The 17,931-nt window shown below is 50.7% G+C and overlaps 10 protein-coding genes across 10 annotated transcripts; 5 read left to right on the top strand and 5 right to left on the bottom strand.

The window, feature by feature from the left end:
* Positions 1-39: 39 nt before the first annotated feature.
* RTC5 (Restriction of telomere capping protein 5) lies at positions 40-2,207 on the bottom strand (the record flags this gene model as incomplete). The annotated part of the gene is made up of 2 exons (XM_024466976.1): positions 40-2,057; positions 2,142-2,207. 2 exons carry the CDS (start codon positions 2,205-2,207, stop codon positions 222-224), a joined length of 1,902 nt encoding a protein of 633 aa, XP_024325780.1. The 3' UTR covers positions 40-221.
* Positions 2,208-2,302: 95 nt separating this feature from the next.
* On the bottom strand, positions 2,303-2,646 carry VC83_03327 (uncharacterized protein; the record flags this gene model as incomplete). The annotated part of the gene is made up of 2 exons (XM_024466975.1): positions 2,303-2,396; positions 2,447-2,646. 2 exons carry the CDS (start codon positions 2,644-2,646, stop codon positions 2,303-2,305), a joined length of 294 nt encoding a protein of 97 aa, XP_024325783.1.
* Positions 2,647-2,809: 163 nt separating this feature from the next.
* Positions 2,810-4,991, bottom strand: VC83_03326 (uncharacterized protein). The gene is made up of 3 exons (XM_024466974.1): positions 4,885-4,991; positions 3,602-4,786; positions 2,810-3,546 (listed from the first exon to the last, which is right to left on the bottom strand). The coding sequence occupies exons 2-3, from the start codon at positions 4,127-4,129 to the stop codon at positions 3,112-3,114; spliced, it is 963 nt and encodes a 320-aa protein (XP_024325784.1). The 5' UTR covers positions 4,130-4,786; positions 4,885-4,991; the 3' UTR covers positions 2,810-3,111.
* Positions 4,992-5,449: 458 nt separating this feature from the next.
* COX10 (heme O synthase) lies at positions 5,450-7,240 on the bottom strand. The gene has a single exon (XM_024466973.1). It carries the CDS (start codon positions 7,167-7,169, stop codon positions 5,646-5,648), a length of 1,524 nt encoding a protein of 507 aa, XP_024325781.1. The 5' UTR covers positions 7,170-7,240; the 3' UTR covers positions 5,450-5,645.
* Positions 7,241-7,977: 737 nt separating this feature from the next.
* Positions 7,978-8,472, top strand: VC83_03324 (uncharacterized protein; the record flags this gene model as incomplete). Its single annotated transcript, XM_024466972.1, has 1 exon — positions 7,978-8,472. The coding sequence occupies one exon, from the start codon at positions 7,978-7,980 to the stop codon at positions 8,470-8,472; it is 495 nt and encodes a 164-aa protein (XP_024325782.1).
* A 46-nt stretch (positions 8,473-8,518) lies between these two features.
* Positions 8,519-9,292, top strand: VC83_03323 (uncharacterized protein; the record flags this gene model as incomplete). The annotated part of the gene is made up of 1 exon (XM_024466971.1): positions 8,519-9,292. The coding sequence occupies one exon, from the start codon at positions 8,519-8,521 to the stop codon at positions 9,290-9,292; it is 774 nt and encodes a 257-aa protein (XP_024325787.1).
* Positions 9,293-9,345: 53 nt separating this feature from the next.
* On the top strand, positions 9,346-10,103 carry VC83_03322 (uncharacterized protein; the record flags this gene model as incomplete). The annotated part of the gene is made up of 2 exons (XM_024466970.1): positions 9,346-10,042; positions 10,099-10,103. The coding sequence occupies 2 exons, from the start codon at positions 9,346-9,348 to the stop codon at positions 10,101-10,103; spliced, it is 702 nt and encodes a 233-aa protein (XP_024325788.1).
* Positions 10,104-10,160: 57 nt separating this feature from the next.
* Positions 10,161-10,827, top strand: VC83_03321 (uncharacterized protein; the record flags this gene model as incomplete). The annotated part of the gene is made up of 2 exons (XM_024466969.1): positions 10,161-10,670; positions 10,729-10,827. The coding sequence occupies 2 exons, from the start codon at positions 10,161-10,163 to the stop codon at positions 10,825-10,827; spliced, it is 609 nt and encodes a 202-aa protein (XP_024325785.1).
* Positions 10,828-14,611: 3,784 nt separating this feature from the next.
* VC83_03320 (uncharacterized protein) lies at positions 14,612-15,257 on the bottom strand (the record flags this gene model as incomplete). The annotated part of the gene is made up of 2 exons (XM_024466968.1): positions 14,612-15,043; positions 15,093-15,257. The coding sequence occupies 2 exons, from the start codon at positions 15,255-15,257 to the stop codon at positions 14,612-14,614; spliced, it is 597 nt and encodes a 198-aa protein (XP_024325786.1).
* Positions 15,258-17,363: 2,106 nt separating this feature from the next.
* On the top strand, positions 17,364-17,903 carry VC83_03319 (uncharacterized protein; the record flags this gene model as incomplete). Its single annotated transcript, XM_024466967.1, has 1 exon — positions 17,364-17,903. One exon carries the CDS (start codon positions 17,364-17,366, stop codon positions 17,901-17,903), a length of 540 nt encoding a protein of 179 aa, XP_024326029.1.
* Positions 17,904-17,931: the final 28 nt, after the last annotated feature.

Here is a 17,931-nt window from a genome sequence, read left to right as displayed (position 1 = left end):
ACTTTCTAAGATGACCACTAGACGGCCCAAACCCATTACATGCACAAAAACATATACTGATTCCCTAAGAAATACCAAAATCTATCTACGCCCCACTACGACACGGCTGTTTGGTTTTGTCTGCGGGCGGCTGGCTGGGCTATTGAAGGCGTGCTGTCAGGTCAGAGTAGCAATACCCATCATCCATAACTCATAACCCATTACACATTACCCTTTCCCCCCTAATTCATACTCCCCCCACTCCTCCCCCCCCCAATAATCCCCGCCATCTCCAACAACGCCCTATCAGCCTCCCTATCTCCCTTCCCAAAATTAATCCTCCTCCTCGCCTCCCCCTCCCGCTCCTCCCACTCCCACCTCCTCCTCTGCTCCTCCGCCTCCTCCTCCCCCCCACACCCCCACACCTCCAGACTCTCAATCGCGAACCTCTCTTGCCAATCCCCTCCACCGGGACCTAAAGCGGGCTCGAATGCCCCACCGCCGCGGGAGTCATGCGTGAAGACGCCGAATTCGAAGGAGGCGTCTATGTGCAGGGATACTGGGCCGAGTTTTGCGGGGTTGGCGGTGCCGGAGGCGGATTTGGAGGTTGGATGCGGGGAGCCGAGCGCGATGCCCGGGTGGGAGAGGGGGGGGTGGGTGAAGGAGAGTTGGTCGGAGAAGGTAGAGCGGTGGATGGTGTGGGTTGGTGCGAGTTGGAAGAGGATTGTGCCGGGGTCGGAGAGGCAGGTTTTGTAGGTTTGTTGCCAGGTTTGGGGGATGTAGGCGCCAAAGACTAGTCTGTTGGGATTGGCGGCCGTGCTATCAGGTAACCGTTTTGGGGGCAAAGAATCGGCAAAGGCGCGCTCGTTGCTGCTTTCTGGAATGGCGGGTAGCCTGCTACCCGATACGAGAAGGAGAGAGGGGGCCCGCCAGTTGAAGACCCGCGTTTCAAAGCTGCGCATGGAGAAGCCAGTGCTGCCGCCGGAGTACAGGAGGCGGAGGCGGTGGAAGAGAGTGGTGGGCGTTAAGAAGAAAGACAGTTGGGAGAGGAGGGTTAGGTCGAGGATTTCGGCTTCTTCAGCGACGGCGGTAGGGATGAGCGGGGGTGGTGGTGGTGGTGTGGTTGGTCGGCGGAGCGTGTGCGATGAAGGGGGTGAGGTGGGTGGTGAGACGGGCGGGGTAATGGGAGACGATGCCTTGCGCTTGGAGAGGTCGAGGGATTTGGAGAAGAGGAAATGTGAGAAGAGGGCTGAGAAGCCGTTGAAGAGGTTGGGTAGGAAGGCGGGGATGACGGTGTTCCAGGCGTGGAATTTTATGGCGGTGTCGGATTCGGTGTTGACTAAGGCAGAAAGTATGGCGTCGGCTGTTGCACGGAGCTGCTCAAGGTTGTTGCCTGAGAGTCGGTCACTGTAGTCCGGGAAGGGTTGACTGGATTCCAATGGCGCTATGAGGAGGAGGAGCATGATTATCTTGCGGAAGTTGTCCACGGGGATTGAGCAGTGGGATATCAGGGGTGCGTCGGAGTGCTTGAAGACATCATTGGCGCCGAGAGTCTCCAATGCCGATAGCGCAAGTCCATCGTCGTCATCATCGCCCTCCTCGTCGTTGGCCGGCTGGTCCACGGCGAAGCCCACATACGCCTTCGCATTCCCATTGACCTCCTCCCACTCTCCCTCCACAACCTCTTTCTCACCCTCCTCTTCACCCTTATCCCCCCCCCCTTTCCCGTCCAACCGATCAAAGACCGTCAAACTCCGATAAAGCAACACATTCCTCCCCCTCCCCCCCGCCCTCAGCACCTTCCCATACCTCTCCGTCAACATCACCACCACAACAATCATCTCCTCAAACCCCAGCACCGCCGGCGCCCCTGCCGAAAACGGGAACGCTCCCAGGTACGAGACCATCTGGAACAGCACTGGCGCGACGCCCAGGGCATCAGGGACCTGGAGGAAGCGTGTGAGCGTGTCCTCTTTTAGGTATGGGATGCCATCGGAGGTGTCGGCGAGGCTGCGGAAGACGTAGCGGAAGGAGTAGAGCTCGAGAGGGGTGAAGCAGCGGGTTGCGAATTTTTGGGCCTGGAGAGAGAGAGAGGAGGGGTTAGCTGACGGGTGCCTGGAGGAGGGGTATAGAGGGTGCATTGGGAATGGGGAATGTCTCACCAGCTGTTTACTCAGCTCTTCAGCGGTAGCTGGGCGGGTGTCCGCTTGGGATTGAGATTGTCCCATGATGTCGCAGTAAGGCCAGAATCATGGCGGCGCGGTCGGACAATATTGGAAAGTTGAAGCTGAACAGAACGTGGTGTTGTCGTACTCTCTATTATTTATTTGTGGTTAGTAGTTGACAGGCCGGTAGCAGCCTTGATTTTGCGGGGTATGACGGCTGCTTTTGTAAGCACTTTCCACTGAATTGCCACACTAATCTTGGATGTTCTTGGATATTATGACAAAAACTTTATTCAGCACACGTTTTCTTCCCAGACATCCTATCAGCAAGAGTTGACTTGGGAACTTCAAAGTACTCTGCAGCAAGTCTAATTGATTTGGATTCCTTCAATTGAAGCGCAACAATGGCCTTTTGGATGTTGTCTTCCATTTGAGCACGGCTGTAAGGTTGTTGGATTTTCATGGTGGACAGTGTGAAGATTCTAAGCTGGTGGTAGGGCATTTTTGTCCGACTACCCCATATGTCCGACTACCTCATATGTCAGACTTCCCCATACGTTACGTTACTAAGTTATTGGTATTTCTGCTAGCTATGCCTCTTCAAATCACTCCCTCCCACTTTCTCTTTCTCTCTTTCTTTCTTTCTTTCTTTCTTTCTTTCTTTCTTTCTTTCTTTCTTTCTTTCTTTCCTTCCTCTTCTCTCTCGCTCACTCGTTCTCATGGATATTGCCAATTTTTCGCCACGTTACGCCGCCGCCGCCTCTGCGCCAGAATGAATAGCATCACAACCCGCTGACTGTACAATACAGACACAATGCTCCGAACGCCTATTCAGCAAATTCGTAATCGTACAAAGGACAAATGAAAAATAGACAAAGGAAAAAAATGAACAAATGAAAATGTCGAACCAAAAGGGAAAAAAAAATGCCAAAAAAAGATATAACGATGATGCCTCCCCTGCCCCTCTTTAAACTCCGGCCGGTCCTCTATTAATGATGCTCGGGATGCCCATGTTCCGCTCGCTTGTCGCGCTCCCGAGGCTGTTGTGATGGCTGTGTCCGCGTCCATGCATGACCTGTCCCCCTATGTACTGTCTATTCCGGCGATGTTGCTGTTGCTGTTGCTGTTGCTGCTGCTGCTCGCGCATCATCTGTTGTTGTTGCTGTTGGTGGATCTGCGCACCCATCATCTGCATCTGCTGCTGCTGGCGTGTCGGGTCGAAGCCGCAGTCCGTGTCGGGGCTGACGCTGAAGTCTTGCCCGTCCAGGTCTTCGATCTCGATCGCGCTGTCGTCGGTGTAGGATGGGGGTGCGTTCTGGCCGTCGTGCGAAGCTGAGAGCCGGGCACGGCGGGTAGAGGCGCGCGCTGCAGATTGAAGGTTCTTGAGACCGCTTCCGAGAACCTGTTTATGTTAGACTTCGTTCATAGTAGCCCGAAGTAGGAGTGTTATCACATACCTTAGCCTCGACAACGGCCCACTTGTCGCCGGTGCGCTCGGCGAGCGGGCTCCAGATCTCACGGCGCATGGCCATGTACTCCTTCCCCAGCGCCTCGAACTTGAGCGTGTCCCAGTCCTCCGAGTTACGGCGGTCCATGAGCCGCTCATGGCGCTTGCGGCACGCGTTGGCAGTTTTGTTGGGGAAGTAGGCGTCCTGGATCTGTCCCCAGTTCTGGCCCTGCGTGCGCGCCGTCATGAGCGTGATGTCGTCCTCTGGGGCCCAGGCGCCGGAGGAGGAGCGGGTAGAGATGGGGATCGGGGCGGACTGTGGGATGTATTGGGGTGCTGATGCCAGAATCGGGGGGTTGGAGATGTATGAGGGTGCTTGTTGGTGCATGTGGGTCATGCGCTGGGGTCCGAGGTTGGACTGCATGGTTGCGGTGGTGGTGATGGGGTAGTAGTGCTGTTGGGCTGTCTGGTCTGCGATAGCGACGGGAATCGAGCGGTATTGACCTTGGCTGACTGAAGCGCGGCTGGTTTTGGGCATGGTATTTGCCCTGGAGATGGTCGAACGAAAGTGCGGATGGGTCGCCCAGGAAGATGGTCGAACGAAAGTGTGGATAGGTGTAATAAGAAGTGCGGATGTGAGAGAGTGCGTGTGGTCGAATGAGAAGAGTGGAGATGGTTGAACGAAAGCGGATTACGTATTAAGGACCTCACCAGGAGGATAGAGCGTAGTGTCGATAGGAAATGAATTGAAATAACCCGAGACGAGAGAGAGGACTAGGAAAAAAAGCGAAGAATAGGAAACGGGCTGGTGGAAATTGAAGGGTTGACTGATTGAAGCAAGAAACAAAAGAAGAGGGCCATGAAGGGTCGGTGCCCGGCCAGTTTATATGTAGAAACCAAGGGCCAGACGAGCTGCAGACATCCACCACCAACAAAGCATGAAACAAACCGTCTCTCGACGCTCCCGGGGACCCATCGCCGACCGATTCCAGGGTCATGGAACGGATTTAGTCCAACCCTGGCTGTGGCGACAGGCTGAGACGAGGATGAGAGCCCTGCATCGAGGGTAGGTGAAACGAGGATAAACGCCGTAGGGAGGCGCGACAGTCCATGACGTTCGAGCAAGTGCAAATTCCGGGCCGAGCGAGGTCTATGACTGGCCTGTTGGGTTGTGGAGGTTGTGTAGGGCGGTTGTCTCATCTCAAATGTCAGCGGTTAGGATTTGACGGGCGGTTAGAACTCAAAATCACGGGGTATGGGGTCGGGGGGCTGGCAAGGGGACCAATAACAGACCCAGTCGATCGGATGGAGCACCAACAACCTTCATTTTGGGGGTTTGAGTGTAAATCTGGGTATATGGGGGGTTATTGAGACGATGATGGTCTGTTCGTTCTGTTAAGTTATTGTTTACAGAATCGAATATAGCCAACCACATGCCACCATTTTAGGAGCGCGTCTATCGCAGGGCAGATCATTTAACCGACGACTCTATTTCGAGCCATACACACCCCCCTGCATCGGACGACGAATGTCCATATTTACCAACTCTCATCCCGCATCCAAAATACCCAAATTGCGATTCTGGCATTATTGTACACTAACCGTGATTTTATTTTAAAACTCGAGGGCTTGACGCGGGCAACTATCTTCAAACACCAACAATGCACGGCGCGCGAAGCTGGGTACCCCTTGAAAGGAGTTCGAAGGAATCTGGTCCCTTTCCCCAAGGGCGGCTACTGGGACGACCCAACAAACAATGGTCAAATCAGAGTTGCACAGTGTTTACCGCTGCGACAGACATGTTCCCTCCCCAAACCCACACCGGTCCAAACTGGGACATTGGCCGGAAAAGATGATAAGCCATGCGTAGATTGAGATGATAGATCTACCCTATTGAACTATTTACTATTTGAAAGTGCAAAGATGATCAAAAACGAAAACGACGATGCAAGCCCACTATTGTACATCAGACCTCAACTCCGCCAATGCACGTATTGTATAATATACCCCAAAACCGTGAACTCATGAGTTCAGGGCAAGCCAGGTCGGTCACCCTACACAGACGCGACTGTAGTCTTACCCGGGACCTCATCCTCCTCGATCTCCTCCCACTCGTCATCCTCCACCGCCCCCCCGATGGCCCTCCAAACCCTCTGCCACATCCCCTTCTTCTCCACCATCGCCAGCACCATCACCGCGGGCAAATGCCACACGCTGGCCCAGAACAGGCCGCGCGCGCTGCCCTTCAGCCCCTCGTACTTCCAGAACCGGTACGCCTCGCGCACCATCCAGAGGTTGACGGGCGTGCTCGCGACCGCAAAGCTCCACTCCGTCACGCCCACTGCACATAAGCCTATACATAGCGGGAGCATGACGAGCGAGTAACGCAGCGCCACACGTCCGTTGCGCGCGGGGTTCGTCCAGGCCAGCATCTTGTAGCCCGCGTTCTTGTACTCATGGCGAATAGTCCACGACAGCGCCATGAAGTGGGGGAACTGCCAGGCGACGAGCAGCGCAGCTAGTAGCCAGCCACCCATGTTCTCATAGCCCAACAGCAGCTCCTTCCAGTCCCCGGAGCCAGTAGCAGTCTGCCCGGCCGCTGCGGCCCAGCCCATCAGGGGGGGGATTCCACCAACGAGAGCTCCGACCCAGGTGTTGATGACGGAAACGCGTTTAAGCGGTGTGTAGACCCCTGCGTAAAGGAATATATTGAAGGCTGCGAGGGACGCTACGGTGGGGTTTACGCCGTAATATAATGCCCCTGTTCCAATTGCCGCGGATAGCGCTGCAAAGAGCACGGCGCCGCGGGGTGAGATGAGACCACGGACGAGAGGGCGGTTCTTCGTGCGCGACATCATGGCATCCCATTTAGGCTCGTAGAGCATGTTGAGAGTGTTGGCGGACGCGCATGTTAACGACGTGCCAAATGTGAGGAAGAGCAGCGTCAAGGCCGATAGCGACGGGGTGTCGGTTATTGCGGGTGAGAGGAGAGCGGGGACAGGGTAGATGGAATAAGCGGAGGTGGTGGTGAGGACAATGAGAAAGGAAAGACGCGGCTTCGTCAAGGCAAGCAGGGTGGAAAGAGTGCGTTTGAAGGAGTTTATAGGGAGATTTGATGATGCCGTCGTGAGGACTGATGAGGCGTCTGGAGGTATCACAGGTTCAGCTGCCGCTGCAGGCCCTGCTTCTGCAGATGCCGCCTCTGCATCTTTGCGAGCTTTCTGCCGCCGTCTATGTGGGAGGTCGACCTCGGGAGTCGTCTCCGTCACCGGGGCTGCCGTATCTCTTGCTGGAATTGGCGGCTGCGACGCCGTGAACGAGGTGGATGTCGACGACGGCGCCTTTGAGACAATGTGCCGAGGAAGAAATGAATTGTTGAGAAAGTAGCCGGCTCGCAATCGTTGCGCCTGGCCTGGGCCCTTTGACAGTGCATTCCTCAACACTCGCGCGGTGAATGCACGTCGTGTTGACTGTGCGGACCTCAATTGTTGTCGCGGGAGCGCGGAAAGGCATTGCTTGCCGATACTGCAAAGCGCGACAGGTGTCGCAGCCCCGAGTGAGAGCGGCCTTATGATCATTGCGGCATCTGGGTATGGAGATTGACCGGCACTTTCACAGTGAGCGTTCCTTCCGCGTAACTTCGTAAATGTTACTCCGCGGTGAATTGATTTTTCCGTCGCCGAGCAATCGTCCCCCTTGTACTCAGTACAAACAAAAATAGCAATGTGCACGTGATCTGTTGCACCTGACGTATGAGAGCAGGAATAATTAACGAGGCTGACATTCCGCCAACAGCGACTGGCCAAGCTTATTTTAGAAGAAATACAATAATCACGTGACTAGAGACGGACCAATGTTCCACGAGGGTGACATTTTTTTACCAACAACAAGTTGGCCGTGTGTGGCCCGTGCGGCCCCAAAATGTCGCTGTCACCTCCAACATAGTTGCTTCGTGGCGCCAATTGCCGCCAAAGCTTGCCAAATGAGGCCGTATCTAGGCTCTTTCCGTCTACCCCAAATATAAAATCGCTGGCTTGAATTACTCTATGAGGCAATCTGTTGAAGCTATCCACCACTCAGCCCTGGCAAGGCATAACTGGCGCGTTGTTCGGCTTGGAAGCCATCGTCGCGTCGAAGGTAAGACCAGAACGCCATCGTTTCCACACGTTAATCTCCTTTATTTCCCCCTCATATATCTTCCATCTCTTTGTGTGTTGTTGATGTTGTTACTTGTTGCTCTTGTCCTTTCTCCAGATGTATACTCCAGCGTTGTTGTTGTAGCTAGCACACTATTCCTTCGCGCCAAATCCTTCCCGCTTCGGAGCCTCGTCGGCAACGTGAGCAAAACTTCGTGCCTAAGCTCCGGAGATCTCCAGAGATACTTCAATGAGTACCTCGGGGTATCCTCCCGGTTGGGAAGCTGACTACGATGGGGAGACGGAGAGATGGTTTTACACCCATAACCCGGCAGGGGTCAGGCAGTATCACTTTCCCAAAGCTGGTGATGAGGTCGAGTTGGCTGCTGCTATGAGCAGGTCCAAGGCCGCCAATAAAGCCAAGTCGAAAGAGAGCAATACGGCTCGGAGCTTAAAGGATCTGGCAACTACCAAAGTCACACCAGGCACAAAGTCTCAAGCTCTAGACCAAAGTCAACTATCAGGCGTTCAGTATCAGAGCGTGCCACGCCAACATCGCCACAACCAATACCCAACGTTTTCAGGCAGAGCTTCCAAGCTGCTCAGAGAACTGATGCAACTACGGCCCAGCAGTTACCTCACCAACAAACCGCCCGACGGCGCTTCCTCCATTGAATACGCGGGTGCACGGCACATCAAGAACTCCCATTCAAGTTGCCAGCTCTGCTCACCCGTTACGCATTAATACCAATGCACTTAATAAAGGCGGCAATGCATCTCCGGCGCAGAGTATGTCGGCGGGGCCTTGGAACCAGTCGACTTCGAAGGCCTCTGGAGTGAGCTACAGTGGTCTCGGTGCGCCTTACTTCTCACAAGGGTCTCACAGGACACCCGATTCTTCCACTCCAGTTGCCAGCGAACCTCCAGTGGTTCCACCAAAGGTTCTAGAGTCTGACCGAGCTCCAGCGGCAGGAAGCAAATACCCTGGCCAGACATACAGTCATTCATCGTCGGTGCCGCATAACGATGCAGGTGAAGTTATCTGTTCCAGACTTGGTATCCTATATTTTTCAGATTCCGACAAGGAGGATGTCATAACGAATCTCCAAAACTTGGCCCGCATGTATCCGGATGTTACTCTATCTCAACTCGTAGATCCTAACATGGAACTTCCACGAGCAAAAGTACCCAACCAACGAAGCTCTTCGCAGGTACCTTCTGACCAAGAGTGCGAGCGCAATGCTCCTGATAGCAGCCCCCCTCCAGCCTCTGCAATATCAGCAGATGCAAGCCTCCTCATTGCTTTCGTTGCTTATTCCCGGGTACCTCAACCAACACACAGAACCTACTCATCCCCCGTTGCTGGTCCAAACCCTAGTTTCGGTGCGCCATCTCCCAGCTCTACATTTGATTACCAAAGACGTCTCCATTCAAAGTCCAATGCGTCGATTACTTCCACAGCCATTCAAACGTCACATGATAGGACACACTCTTCAAGCATTAGCTCGAGGCGCAAGACTCCATTGGCACGCAGACGTATTCACCCCAGACGAGGTCTGAACTAGCTCAAACAGCTTGGGGCCTAAAACCTGCTTCTCCCAGCACTGAAGTGCCGGAGATGGCGGCCGGTATTCCGGCTAGGCCTGCAACCACTGCTCCTATTCAAGCCGTGGAGTCGTCTCCTGGTGCGCTTGGAGGTCGACCATCAAGGCAGCACAGCGCTAGCAGGAAGCCGTTGTCTAGTGAAAGCCCAATCATGAATCGTCCATATAGGTCACTGTCCTGGCAACCACGCGACCATTCACCAAATCCTCAATTGCCATCTTCTTTGGTCAGTGAGGTGCCGGAAGAGCCATCTACGCCCCCACCGGATATTGCACAGCAGGAATCGTCACTTGTCTCAACTCCGTCAAAGGTTTACTCTGAAGGAGCCCTCCATCCAACTGCGTCACCAGAACAGCAACCCCAGGAAAAGAATGAAATCGATCAAAAGCAGCTTGACCGGTTGAACACCATAATCGAAGAACAGAATAAGGAATTAGCGCTGCTCTACCAGCAGCACGTTCAGCGTCTCCAGGACCTACAGAACCAGCAAAATGCATCTGTCTCGCATCAGCGTCACTCGAGTGTCCCGGTATCACAATCTACGCAGACCAGTGTCTATACACAGTCTTCTCTTCAGAATACCCACTACCCTCCCAGATATCCAAGTGTCCCGGTGTCGCCAATTAGCCAACCGGAGTCTCTTGTATATTCGATCCAGGAAGAACCCCGGCCTCTGTCACTACCAGAGCCAGTATTTGATACAGTCACTGGTACGCCCGATGACATTGAGCGTATAGTGGAGAATAATACTAATCCTATCGATGAGTTTGAGACAACTCGAACCCCGCAAGTGATGCCTCGCAACACTTTAAGAACCAGCCTGATCAAATGCCTATGTTTGAATGTAATATCGCCCAAGACAACATCGAGGAAGAACCCGGGGTAGACACAATGAATGAGATTAATGTGGCTGCTACCTCCGTGGGAGACCGATCGGAATCTCGCGGGTCAAACCAGACAGAGTCTAAACGGGGGTCGTGGTCTCATGTGCGGACACACAGTGCTACGCAGCAAATACCAGATCAAACAGTTCACCAACTAGAAGCCGCAGATGTTTCCATCCCACCTAACACTCCGGTAAGTGTTCAAACCGCTGATTTATTAGTAGCACAGGAGATATCGAATATACATCCCCAGACGTACCACCAGGAACCTCGACAGAACCAAGGCTCGAACGTCCCACAGTCAAATGATCAGCATTTGCCAAACCATCAACGGCATAGCTCACAGCCTCGGGTCGAGTTACAAACCCAGCAGCATTATATTACGCAAGCGAACCCAGCTTCTCAAAGTAGTCAACCTCAGTCAGCCCAGAGTTACCAGATCCCAAACACTATGGTCAGTATACGGCCCAATTCCCATACAGCATACCCAATTTACTCACTTCTACCATCAGACTCAATCAGCGGTACACGAGATAAACCTACAAAAAGCATTGGAGGCGCAAACCCAGCAACATTTCGAAGCTTTAGTCTTGCCGCCCACGCTCCGTTGAAAATTGGCTCTGTCCAGAATACTGGGTTACAAAACGAGGTATTTACAGAGCAGAAGCCTCCAGTGCCCGAAAAAACTGCGGAAATATCCACAGCACGAAGTCCATCCGGACCAGTTACAAATGATGGCCTTAAACCTACGGCTGCCAGGAATCAGCCAGTACAATTTGTCGCCTTCACCCGATCTAAAGGCACAGAAGCAGCCCCCACAGCCGTTGTTCCGACTGAAAACAAATTACTTAGCGCAAACCCATCCACTGATACCATTACAAATATCAACCAAACCCACACCCATTCCTCGAGGCCAAGGGTATCTTCGTGGTCTGAAATGGCAAAGCCCTCCAACCCGCCGCAACCCACATTTACCTTTGGTATGCCCGGGGATAAACAGGACGATGTTGCAGCGGCGGAAAGCTTGTACGATGGGGACGGATACGGGGACTACGTCGATTACAGCGACGATGGGCCAGCGTTGCCCCAATTCGGCACACCACAACCCCACCTGCTTCAGGTGCGACGAAGCACCTGAAGAAGTAATAGTTCTATTTTCGATCACTCGTTGAATTTACTATATACCCATTTGCGAATTCGATTTTTGTTTTCATCCATACCCTAGTCTAGTTTTCACCACATGATAGGATGTCCTAAATTGACTATGGTGTTGGGGCGGAAATGGACATCTGACAGGCACAGAAGACAGTACTATATATATCGCATATCGCAGTAATCAGGAGCGCAGACTCGAAGTGATGATTTACCAGTGCCGGGACAGGTAAATCCGTAGCGTTTTAAAGGCCACAAAAACAGCAATGGCTTCCACAGAAGAAATGAAGCTTGGATATGGGACTGTTGCGAGGGTCCCAGACGTTGAAGCCATCCAAAGATCGATGGTGAGACACAGAACCCTTCTTCACAGTTAGTGCAGAAGGCAAAACGAAGGACAAAGGGTATATTAACGGAGAGCCCAAAAGAGAGCTCAAAAAACAGAGCAGAAACAGAGGAGAATACCTGTCATCAAAACAATGGGGTTTAAGTTTCATATTACAGCCGTTTTATTTGTATTTAGATCTAGCTACAGCCAAGCAAATATCAAAAACCTTAATCCGTTGACCCAAGATCACCAAGCACATCCAGCTCGACAGCCATCCCAAAAGAAGCCCCTAATTTCAAGCCAAATCGTAATGTGTATATGTCGTTGATGCCATGCAAGCCAGCAAATCCACATTAGTATCCCCTCTTCCTGCGATGCTTGCTGCTAGCGCCATGAGAGGCAGTCCTTGTGGTTGTTAATGTCTGCGCACGAGGCAGAGCTGATCTTGCGGCTAGTAGTGCTACTAGTGGTGATGCTTCTGTTTTGGCGGAGGCAGCAGTTGGTGAAGCCTACGAAGGTGTTACGGCTAATCTAAGTGCTAATCGCAACTTTTCGCTTTGCTCAAGGTTGGAGGAAGCGAGATGCGCGATTTCGCTACGTGCGTCTGTTCACCGCTACTCATTAGTAAAACTTTTACCATAGCTATAGACAGTAATTTATATTGTAATCCTATACAATTCATTACATGGAGGGGACTCCTATATCAAATGCCCGTAAGTGGCTTGCGGAAAACCCCTCTGAATCTATATCAGTCGCCTGTCACATTTTCAAAGTGCCTGACTCAACGCTACGCTCAAGCATTAAACGCCGTGCTCAGAAGCTTACCCACGGAGGTCAGAATAAGGTGCTCTCTACTGCGCAGTCAGAAGCCCTTAAGAAATGGATTCTTGAGCAGTATCACCTAGGGCTTGGAGCTACTAGAAATATGATATTTTCTGCTATTTGCCAGCTCCAGAGTCTACACCTACGGCCTCCGCCATCACCAAGCTGGCTTACTTCATATATTAAGAATGAGCTTCAAGAATACCACTTTATTACTACAAAGCCTATTGCACTACAGCGTACGAGAGCTCAAGATGAGCCTACTATTACACGGTGGTTTAAAGAGTACTTTGAGTTTATACAGGAACACCATATAGAGCCGGAGTCAATTTGGAATATGTGAAACAGGCTTTAGGATTGGAATTCCAGTTGGTGAGCGTGTTATGGTGCCACGCGGAGCAAATGAGCTCTACACTCCAAGCCCTGAAAACCGTACGTCTATTACTTTCCTAGAGACTGTGTCTGCAGTAGGAAAAGTCATACCACCGGTACTTGTTATTCCAGGCAAAATACATATGGATTCATGGTACCACACCAACCTCGAAGGCACAGAGCTAGTACTGCTCTCCGACACAGGATTTTCAAACACGCAGCTTGCACTACAGTGGCTACAGCACTTTGCAGAGCACGCAACCCCTCATAATGGGAGCCCCCGAGTTCTAATACTCGACTCTCATGCAAGTCATACAAGCGATGACTTCGTCATTGCTGCAGAAGAGCATGACATCATTGTCTACACCTTCCCCTCACATCTTACACACATTCTACAGCCATTAGACGTAGGATTTTCCAGCCTTATAAGCACTGGCACCGAGTAGCTGTGCCTGCAGCCATACGAGAGATGGATATTACCTACGACCTACAGTCCTTTATGAGAGATCTCACACACATCCGGGAGCAGACTTTTAAGGAGTCTACTATAATATCAGCTTTCCGGAAAGCTGGTATTTGGCCTGTTAGCTGTAATACAGCCCTTACAAAACTATGCACCTACTCACAACCTACACCTACGCCTACACCTACGCCCCTACCAATCTGGGTTTCTACCCCAAAACCCTCTAATTTTAGGGAGGTAGAAGAGGGGCTACAGCATTGGAAAAACTGGGTTCCGGAGGGCTTTAGTAGCCCCTCAAAAGAGAGCTACAGGAATTGGCTTACTGGAACTGAAGAGGTCGTGGCCTCAGGCCAGCTTACGGAGCTTGATTTACAGACTGCCCGACGGCAGGTTGAGGATTCTAGGAAGCGGGCAAGCCGAAGCCAGGCCCGGCTTCAATTTGGAGGTGAGCTTCGGGCTGCTCGAGCTCACGAGCTCCGGGCTGAAAAAGCCGAGCTTAAAGCCCAGAAGCTCGCAGCTACAGAAGCCCGAGTAGCCCGCCAGGCTATAAACCGGGCTCGGAACCAGCTTAAGAGAGCTGGAATTGAGGCCCGGAAGGAAGAGCGTGCCCGGAAGAATATGTTGACCCAATTATACGAAGAGGCTCTTCCAATTCCTCCAGAGCTCGAGCTTCCAATTCCTGACCCAGAACACCCTCAAAGTGAGAGCGAGGGCCAGTTTGAGGGTGAGAGCGAGCGTGGGAGTGAGCGTGGGAGTGAGGAAGTGATAGTTTTGTAGAATGGCACATTTAGGTGTCTTTACATATAAATTACTATGGCATGGTACATATAACATACAATTAGTGCTATGGCTAGCGCTTACGGCTGCAACCTCACGTGATGGATAACATTGGATATCATGGATATTATGTTATCCATGTTATCCATGGCGATCCACGGAATGTCATGTGATGGATAACATTGGATATCTTGGATATTATGTTATCCATGTTATCCACGGATATCCCTTTGGCACGACGCCACTATATAAGTAGATAGTATTTCCTTACATAGGAGCTTCGTGCTCAACTCAATATAGTATTCTTTACAATACTGTAACGTGTTACTTGGAAAGCCTTTGTGTTTAATCCCTTGCCTCCTCTGTCAAGTCAACCTTACACAAGAAACCTCTGTGTCTTCTATCGTTTAGAAGTCAGCGTTACAGAAGGTATGCGTCAGTATTCAAAAACAGATAGCAAAAGGAATTCCTTACTGTAGCATTAACTGGAGGTGGTGCAACTTCTAAAGCAAAGAAACATTCTACACCTTTTCAGAGTTATCTTTTCACGGTTCGCTGATGTTTTGAAACTTGACAATTTGAACTCCGCGCAAGAGAGGCCGTCAAAGTGTTCACTCAATGGAAAATTCATCATCATGTTCATGAAGGCACCCTGTGAGTGTGGATCCTCAACTGCCCGGTCCTTTGAGTTCTCCCAATCCACTAGGAGTTTGCCATGACCACAAAAATGAGCATACAGCTCCTGGCAGTAATACTGCCCAAGCTGCGCAGTTTTGTCGAAGTCGAGGTACCCATCCACAAAGAAGAAAACCTCAAAGAAGTTGTCCTTCATAAATCTCTTCAGGAATACCTCAATAAGGGCTTTCAGTGATGTGCATCCATTGAGTAGTTTGTCAGTGGTTCGAACATGGCCCTAAAACGTTAGCTATGTCTTTTTGCATTTATAGAACAGAGAAACTTACTGTAACCTGCCGGATTAACTTGCTTTTCCAGTCCTTCATCTTGTTCATGATCATACCCCGCACGATTCCAAATGCCTTCAAGTATGTCGGCGTATCTAGGAGAAGTTCTGCGAGGATTCGATCTTTCGCCCCTAGTACATCATGGCGCATAAAGCTGAGCACCATCATGCGCGTTTCTATGTCAAGCCGTTCCGTGATCTTGTCCTAGAAGGCCTCCGGGTCCTTTCCATGCAGTCTCTTGTGATCTCCTTCAAGCTCATCTAGCACATCTGCATAATGGCAGGAAAAATTAGCACTGTGCATTAGCCCTTCATCTTACTGGAAATTGTCATACTGAGTCAGGGTGCACTTGCGTTTTCATCTAGTATCAAGTGAGGCTTTCCGGGCAGCAGCCTGAGAATTCGCTGCATGGAGGTTAGGAGGGCAGTTGTTGCTCTGGTTGCTGCCACTCTGGCTGCGGCAGCGTTCATCGCGGCGTTGCTGGTCACAGAGCTGCGACTGAAAACACTTAGTAAGATCAATAAGATGGTAAGAAACTCACATCCAAGGTTTCATCATCTATGAATATATGGAACTCTGGTCGTCAGAGTCAGAAAATGGAGACATGGTAGAAACAACAGAAATTTCAGGAGAATGGTATAAAAAACATAATATATACTTTGGCACAGTAAAAGAATGAAATATAGAGATAGTAGATGAAAAGAAACCCATTTTACCTCATAATTTTGATGCCTGTTTTGATTGTAGAGTTCAAAGAGAGCATGGCCAAAGTGAAGCAAGAATATGGTCATGAGCCAAACGGGGTCACATGACCTACCACTCAACTTCATCGTAGAGTTCACCTTTCCAACCAGGAATCCAGGAGCCAAAAAGGTAAGTCAAGCTTAGATGATGATGCAGAAGATATACTAACTACTTGGAATAGAGTTCACAGGTCCATATACCCTAAGGGTAACTCCACAACGAAAAAGGAAGCGCTCGAAGCACGTACGGCACACCTGGATATTGGAAATATTTTGTGTCATCATTGAGTGCTCTGTGAATCATTGGCTCAAGATTTCAAAGGGCCTCTTCGAAAACCTTCTCAGCACTTTCTTCTGTCTCCTTCCTAGAGTAGCTCTGTGAATCATCACAGATATCACCAAGGTTCAGACGTTGATGACAGCGACGTTGACGACAGCGACGTTGATGACAGCGACGTCTCCTTAACTCTGCACATAGAGTTGAACGGAGGCATAAAGTTGAAGCCCATCATACCCTTAAGCAAAGCATCATGTTCAGCCTTTGTGTGCAGACCTTCTGACAATCTCTGTGTTGGAAACGAAGCCTAGAAATCATCTCTAAGGTAAGACAGCCAGCCATGAAATTCGACTGACTATGACATGCAGAAAGCTGACATGAAGCCCTCTTTAGGTCTCTACAGCTCGACAGAAGATCATACGCTCGACCTGCCTCTGTTTGGAATCTTGACATATCTTTGTGTTCAGCCTTAAGAACTGCAGCCATCTCCAAAGGTAAGTACAGCCTTAGAAATATCTCCTAGCCTTAGATACAATGAAGCTGACATACACGCCTCTACAGAGCTTCAACTTCGACAGAAGAACATACCCCTCCTTGGAATACGCAGTATTAGGAGGGCTCTCCTAGGATTATCCTAGGATCTACTAGGTGCGCTAGCCAATTTGAAGCTATAGTGGTACAAGGCGTGGCCTTGCCATGCAACAATCCCACATTGCCAGCTTCGATAAATCAATTTAATTGAGCCTCAATTTATTGATCTATTTTGTGAACATCTGCCTTCCCTAGCTAGACCAAAATCTGGTGCATAGCTTAGGTTGTGTGGCCATTTAAAATCCATGAATAGTGACAAGTGGACCTTAGGCGGGCGCTCAAATCCACAAGTTTGAGCTTACGACCTCACTAGCCATAGCCCAATCATCGGAAGGTCCTTGGGTCGAAATGCCTTGCCACTCATCCTAGCGAATGCGGTGTGGGAATCTCATGCGGCAGCTCTATCGGACCCCTATTCCCCAGGCTGCTCTCTAGCAGCAAGATAGCAGAAATGTTACTTTTAATCACATGCGACAAATTCTTAGTACAGATAATACAAGTGATGCATTCTACAGTGATAGAGATACAGGTGGCTAGGAAGATCATTCTGACTCTAATGGCGATGGCAACAGGGTTTCTAGAGAAGCCCCCTTATCCCCTATGAATATCCAGCAGGTTGCAGAACAGATCGCCTAGGGTTTATGAAACCTTGATAAGTCAATGGAACCAGCTGATGATGAATTTGACAATCCCAATTCAAACAGTGTCAAGCTCCCAGTGGAAGACTCAGTTCCGGACGAAGACTTCCTCCCAATTAGGGAGGCCTCTCCTAATGATGATCCTAGGTTGGAAATGCAACCTCTAGCCCGCCCTGAGACGGAAACGCTGCCCCGCAACTTCACTGCACTTTCCGAAGAGTTTATCCAGCCTCACGATGACGGATCAGAACCGGTTAGACACAAGCGGGCATCAAACCCCATTACCAACTTTGAGATGTATATGGCAATGTGGTGTGAGAAGTACTCCATCCTAGGTGATGCTTACACTGGACTTCTTGAGGGATACAAACTTGTTGAATCAATGGAGAATCTTATGAATCTTCCAAAGGACGTGAGAACACTCAAGAAAAGACTTGTTTCACAACTGCCGCTCATTTCACAACGACACAAACTGATAGATGTCAACCAGGAGAAGTTACCCACGATGTCTCCAGCAGAGAGGTCACAGGCAGCACAGAAGAGGAGAGCCAACATGCATTAGGTGGATCTGTCGTCTTTAGTGACAAGAC

This window comes from Pseudogymnoascus destructans, assembly GCF_001641265.1.
Source record: "Pseudogymnoascus destructans isolate 20631-21 unplaced genomic scaffold scaffold_6, whole genome shotgun sequence".
Classification (NCBI taxonomy): domain Eukaryota; kingdom Fungi; phylum Ascomycota; class Leotiomycetes; order Thelebolales; family Thelebolaceae; genus Pseudogymnoascus; species Pseudogymnoascus destructans.
Note: the sequence above shows the minus strand (reverse complement) of the source record. Positions and strands in the feature narration are given on the sequence as shown.

Coding starts and splice junctions, on each gene's coding strand:
- VC83_03326 (XM_024466974.1), bottom strand. CDS start 4,129: ATGCCCAAAACCAGCCGCGCTTCAGTCAGCCAAGGTCAATACCGCTCG. Junction 3,547..3,601: donor GGGCCGTTGTCGAGGCTAAG/GTATGTGATAAC, acceptor TAACATAAACAG/GTTCTCGGAAGCGGTCTCAA.
- COX10 (XM_024466973.1), bottom strand. CDS start 7,169: ATGATCATAAGGCCGCTCTCACTCGGGGCTGCGACACCTGTCGCGCTT.